Raw genomic sequence first — 6,287 nt, 5'->3', positions numbered from 1 at the left:
AATAAATACGAATAACAGTTGCGACTTTTCGTAGTGCTTTTTGTCAAAAAAAATGGTTTTTAAAAAACTCAAACAGTTGTATTTATTCATTGTAGAGTTGTGCTTTTTCACTATATTTTATTTCATATTTTTCATCACAACTTTTCGTTCTAATAAATGTGTCTATTTAAATAGTCATATTTTTAAAACTCTATATATTTGTCTCTTCATTAATAACTAACAAATCATTGTTCGTTGAAACAAATTTTTCGTTTTCTGTTGAATATAAATAATTTGGTTATTCTATAATCTAACTAAAATTTAAGAAATGATTATAGTAATATAGAAATTTAATAAAACTTAAAATAGAATTTACTGTTGCATCTATTTATCGTAACTTTTCGTTAAAAACTATTAATTTTTTTTTTAAGAGTTGTGTATTTAAATTTAAATTTTTCTTTGATACAGTTTCACTCATTATTAAATAAATTTTTGATTATAATTATTTAATAGAAAATTACATTTACTAATTACAACCATTGGTTCAATATTCTTAATTAGGATCACTTTGTCATAATAATTTTTTTAATTGTAGCTCTTTACCATAATTTTTTATAAAAATATCTTATATTTATAATACTTTTAACAATATGTTTTGCAAAATTGCGCCTATTCTACATAATATTTTCTGTTATAAGTTTTCATTTTGATGGTTGTGTTTTTAATGACAGATTATTTTTAATGTTTATGTATTCAAAGTTTCAAACTATTCTATTACATTCAAATAATTTTATAATGTATAATTTTAAATTTTAAATTTGATTTTTTTTTTCTAAAATACTTCATCCGCGACATCACGGGGAGATCTGAGTCCTAGTAATAATAATAACAAAAAGGGAAGTGAAATATTATTAGGAGGGAAAAATAATTTTATTTCCCTTTTTTAGGGGGTGGTATTCGAGGGGAAAATTTGAAAGAATTTATGAAAAAAGAATTAATGACATAATTCATAGATTTTCTTGTATTGTAAAAGATTTTCAAATCTTTCTTTGTGATTCTAACGACTATAATTTGTATCATTTTATTAGATTTGAATAGAATTTTAATAGAATTGAAAATGGATAAATTCTTCTAGTTTCCATCTAACGTAGAAAAGAGTAGATTAGTTTGGATAAATTCGCTCCTTCATCCTCTATCCACGAAGGCTAGGAGTTAAAAATTCAACAGAAACAAACACTACAATAGTTTATTAGATGTAGCAATTTTATTAAATGCAAAACTTGAAAACTAAAATCTATCTATCAATGAACTTTTAAATCGTAGCATCTTTCCACATGTCTTCGGCCATAGATTGTCTCCAATTATTTGCATTTTCTCTGTCTTGCTCTTGCGTCTCGAGAGGTTCTTCTCTATCACTTTCATCTATATTGACAGAAGTATTTCCATTGTTAACTGCATTATTTTCATTAGGGAACACATCTTCGTCCGATCGACATTTTCTACGAAGAAAGTTATGCAGCCTTGCACATGCTAAGACTAATCCAGCTTGTTTCTTGTAAGGAAAAATAGATGCAGATTTAAAAATAGCAAAAGATTTAAAGATTCCAAATATCCTTTCGATCACGTTTCTCAGAGAAGCATGGCGAAGATTAAATAACTCATATGGAGTTTCAGGATCACGATCTTGACCAGCAAATTCCTTTAGATGATACTTAACACCACGGAATGGAGCTAAAAAACTGAAACGATTCGCAAATCCACAATCAAATAGATAAAATTTTCCTGAAATTTGGATGATATATGTTACTATATATAAGACATATGATCTATAGAGAAATTTATAGATGTTTTACCATTGGGCACTTGTGTAACATCCGCGAACCGGATTATGCGGTTTTGGTAGGAGTGTCGATCGACACCCTTGTGGCATCGATCGACACCACTATTTCTGGGTTCGTCAGGTTTGATTTAATTCACGATTTTGGTTTGGTTGGTTTGGTTTAGTTATCTAAACTGAGTATATAAGTGGAGAAGCGATGAATTAAGGGTTTTAGGGTGTCTGGTCGCCATTTTCAGAGATAGAGAGAGAGGAGAGAGCCTATTGTGGTGTGAAGGAGACTAAAGGAGAAAGAGCAGAATCGTTAGGGTTTGGGAGGAAACAGTTTCGGCATATCAAATCGTTCTCAAAGGTAATGAAATTTGGTAGGTTTATTCCCAAGTCTTTCATCGTCATTCTCCTTTTTACAGAAGTAGTTTTGGATTTAAACTCGATGAGTTATTGGCAGTTTCGTAAGTCACGTTTTCTCAGACGCGAGTTGGAACCATCGGGGATTGTAATTGAGATCGTGATCTCGGCTGGTTCCTGATCGTGCTGATATTTTGTGGGAAGCTTCGTGACGTCTAGGGATAGCTTTTCACCGGAGCGATTTGGTAGTTAACGGTTGGTTTTCAATTTAGTGTTTCGTCTTTGAGACTGTTCATTTCTGATGTTTCTGTCCAGTTTTGCTATAAGTCGTTTTTGGTTGTGTGGCTTGTTGTAGGGCGTTTCTGGGCTGTTTCAGACGTTAGGAGGGTCTCAACTGGTTGTATTGGTTGTTATAATCAGTTGATAAGGTGAGTGCATGACCATGGCTTATCTAAGCCTGAGAATCCTTTGTTTGCTTGATTTGTTGTGTTTTGTGGTGTTGTTCTTGCTTGTGGTGGTTGTGTTATGGTTATTATAGGTTCCTGAGGCTTTTGGGAGAGTTTGGGACAGATTGTAGGCGGATTGAAACGGAGGTTCGTCGTTCGGATTCGTGCAGTTCGCGTCTGCGAAGGGAGTGTCGATCGTCACCAGTTAGGTGTCGGTCGACACCATGTTTGGCCAGTGTCGATCGACACCTCTCTGGTGTCGGTCGACACCAAGTTGCTTGTTTCGTGATTTTCCTGGTTTGTTTGTGTTTGGTTGTCATTTGTTAAGCATTGATTTCTCAGTTGCTTGTGTGTGTAGCCTAGTAGATGGGAGGATTGCCTCACTAAGTATTTGTGATAATACTTACGCATCTCAATTATTGTTTGTGGTGTGCAGGTTTGTGTTGTGGAATCATGGCGATGAGGAGGAGGATGATATAGGGTCTCGTTTGTGTGTTATTGGATTGTTGGATATGTTGTTGGATATGTTGTTGGAACCTTGGATAGAGATATGCTAGGTTGATGGATAGAATGCTTAGGATTGTTATTGTATTGATGTTGTAATGGTTTTGTATGGTTGGTATGTTTCCGCTGTGTGTACTTGTTGTTATTGGTTTAATGAGGAGTTGTGGTTTGGGTTGGTTTAATTTAGTAGTATAGGCTGCATAGTTGTTTACATTGTATTTAATTGTTAAAATAAAAAAAGGTTGGGTTGTTTCAACTTGGAACTTGTTAGTTCCTCTAGTTAACGCATCACTTAACACTCTTGAATCGTGGGCTGAACCCTCCCATCTACTCAGAATGTAAATAAACTCCAGATCAAAGTTACATACAGCCAAAACGTTCTGAGATATTGTTCCTTTTCGATTGCGATAGCTTGCCACCTCACGCCCAACTACTGTTGCTGGTATATGTGTACCATCTATCGCTCCAACGCAATTCTATAATACATGCAAAAAAAAGAGTCAAATTCTATGAAGAAAAAACTAAAAGAATCAATTTAAACAAAAGATGAAATAATGCACCTTAAAATATGGATAAAATCGTGTACTTTCTCTGATCTTCAGTGGCACTAAACCATCTGGTTTCACCATCTGACTTGGAGCTATAATAAGCAGAGCTTTAAAATTTATTAAATCTTGTGCTCACTTCAAACTTGGACCTTTGAAATGTGTTTTTCACGTAGCCATATCTTGCATTTTGTCCAACTGTGAGCATGAAGACAACTAGCATCTCTTCGACAGATATTTTTTTGTGTGTTTTGTAAACCAGTTTTGTCTCTGATGATCCTAGACAACTTCAAAAACATATCTGGAATCATACGATACAGCACCCGAAAAGTGCTGGTCCTCAGGTTTTCATGCCTTGGATGTCCCTGAAAAAATTCATACATCAATTATTACTTATCAGTTGTGACTAAAATATACTTAAATTTGGGAAAGCTAACCAAAGGAAACTTACCAACAAGTAGGCTGCCCACACATTATCTGGAGCAGTAAATTGTTTTCTGATGGGATGCCATCCAAAACGAGAGCTAAAGCGTAAGAGTTCATAATACACATTATATTCCCTTCTTAAAGACTTCATTCGACTTAAGTAATTCGTGTAAGTCTTATTGCATTTAAGCTTTTTATTTAGCATTGGTAGTATCTTTGTCTCTACCGTAGCTTTACTTATTGAACCGTTTTTGTCGCGCCACCCCCGTTTGATAGCTTCAACTAATGTAGCCTGCAACTCTTGACTCTCTTCATATGTCCAAGAATTATATGGATTTTTCTTGGTTTTTGTTTTTGAGTGCGACCCTTCTCCGGTATCCATTCTAAAGAGAAAGAAACAAAAAAAAAACATAAAGAAATGAATAAACATGAGAGTGTAAGTAACTATATAAAATTAAAACAAAGAACTTACGAAGGATGACTATGGTTTTCTTCAAATTGTTTTCGTGAGATGATAGTTGTTTGTTTTGCTTTTGAGAAGTGAAAGGATCTTCAATATTATATAGGAGAAGTAAGTGTAACAAATACTACTTTTTAGGGATTTTATGATATATGATTGATAAGAGCGTATGGTAATTTAAAATTTGAAAATGTATCAAAAATCTATTAACAAAAATTCTCATCTATAAAAAGTTTAAAACAAACATGCTAGAATACCAATAAAGAATATTTATCTGATCTGATGCATGATACACAAACTTCACACAATAATCTTTTAGAATATCCATAAAGAATATTTAGTCAATAACACTTTTACCAAATCACAATCTGAATTAAAACAAACACTAATAACATCTCTCATTTAACAATAATAGTCTCATTTTTAATATCTCGATGTTTAAAAGACGTATGTGTCAAAGGATGGAGGATGGAGGTAAAGTGGTAAGTTGGACTTGGATGGTGGTTATCAAGTTTCCGGGACCATCTGAAGGATGGAGGTAAAGTGGTGAGAGAGATGCTTCTTCCGTCGTACGAGCACTTGGTGTTGTCGTCATCATCTCTCAATTGTGTCTTCGTCTTTCTTCTTCTTTTCTTTCTTCCTCTGTTTTTTTTTTTAGTGTGCCTGCTCTGATACCATGTCAAAGGTTCTGCAGAGAATTGTATATCTTCCTCATTCATCACCAAAAAATATATATATACATAGAGGGATATGTTGCCCTACAAGAATATTACATATGTGCTATAGAAGGGTAACTCTAAGCGATAAAGGAAAGGTCTTCTAACATGGTCCAATAGTATGCACTGTACGCAATATCCAATTAGTTCCCAGAGCAAGGAGATCAAAGTAAAAGACGTCAAATAGAATCACATACCAATACATGATTCTATTTCTAATATTTTGTGAAGGGATCAAAATCACCGAAGTTTCTCCAATACATCGGCAGAGAGGAGACAACGACATCAACCAAAAGCAAAACAAAAACACATGGTTGGAATCGAGATGGTATAAACGAAGAGAATCCATCGAAATAACGCAGCAGCTTATTTGAGGAACAATACAAAAGATAGAGAGAAAGCCTTCAAACCAGCCGCGCCACCGCTGTAAGAATCGTACTGAAGAGCGTACATGTGTTTTCTGGCCATTTTTTATTTTACGTGCAAAGTACTATCCAAATCCCACCTTAAAAGGTCAGACTTTTTTCTTCACAATTTGCACTAACAATTCTTTAACATTCTAGTTAAATCAAGTTGCTATTAAAAAATACATAACATCAAATAACACCAGAATTTAATATCAATGAAAAGTTAACGACTTGAATAACAGTGGAATTCAAATGAATTTAAAAGACTAGTTAAAAGTACTTAATCCAATAACAGATGAATTTAAAAGACTTGATAAAATGTTTAATCCAATAACACTGGAATTCAAATGTCTAATAAATTCTTTCACATTCTCCTGTCCAATACCTCCCCCTTAATTTTTTTTCTGGGTAATAGAAAAGCTTTATCCATGACGAAGATGTAGCTATTTTTTATTATAAAATAACTTTACTTTCCTTTTTTAATTTCTGACTTACATAAGAATTTATTTAATATACTAAGAAACGTTGCTTTTTTATTTTATTTTTTTAGTCCCTGATGTCAAATACTTCCTACAGATTTTATAAATCAAATTGTCAAGTCTTATCATGCATCAATCCG

At 33.4% G+C, this 6,287-nt stretch overlaps 1 protein-coding gene across 1 annotated transcript; it reads right to left on the bottom strand.

Moving 5' to 3' along the window:
* LOC104759684 (putative nuclease HARBI1) lies at positions 1,267 to 5,729 on the bottom strand. The gene is made up of 4 exons (XM_019238973.1): positions 5,672 to 5,729; positions 3,675 to 3,754; positions 3,395 to 3,590; positions 1,267 to 1,761 (listed from the first exon to the last, which is right to left on the bottom strand). Exons 1-4 carry the CDS (start codon positions 5,727 to 5,729, stop codon positions 1,292 to 1,294), a joined length of 804 nt encoding a protein of 267 aa, XP_019094518.1. The 3' UTR covers positions 1,267 to 1,291.

The sequence above is a fragment of the Camelina sativa genome, chromosome 17 (genome assembly GCF_000633955.1).
Source record: "Camelina sativa cultivar DH55 chromosome 17, Cs, whole genome shotgun sequence".
NCBI lineage: Eukaryota > Viridiplantae > Streptophyta > Magnoliopsida > Brassicales > Brassicaceae > Camelina > Camelina sativa.
This window is presented reverse-complemented; position numbering and strand designations above follow the sequence as displayed.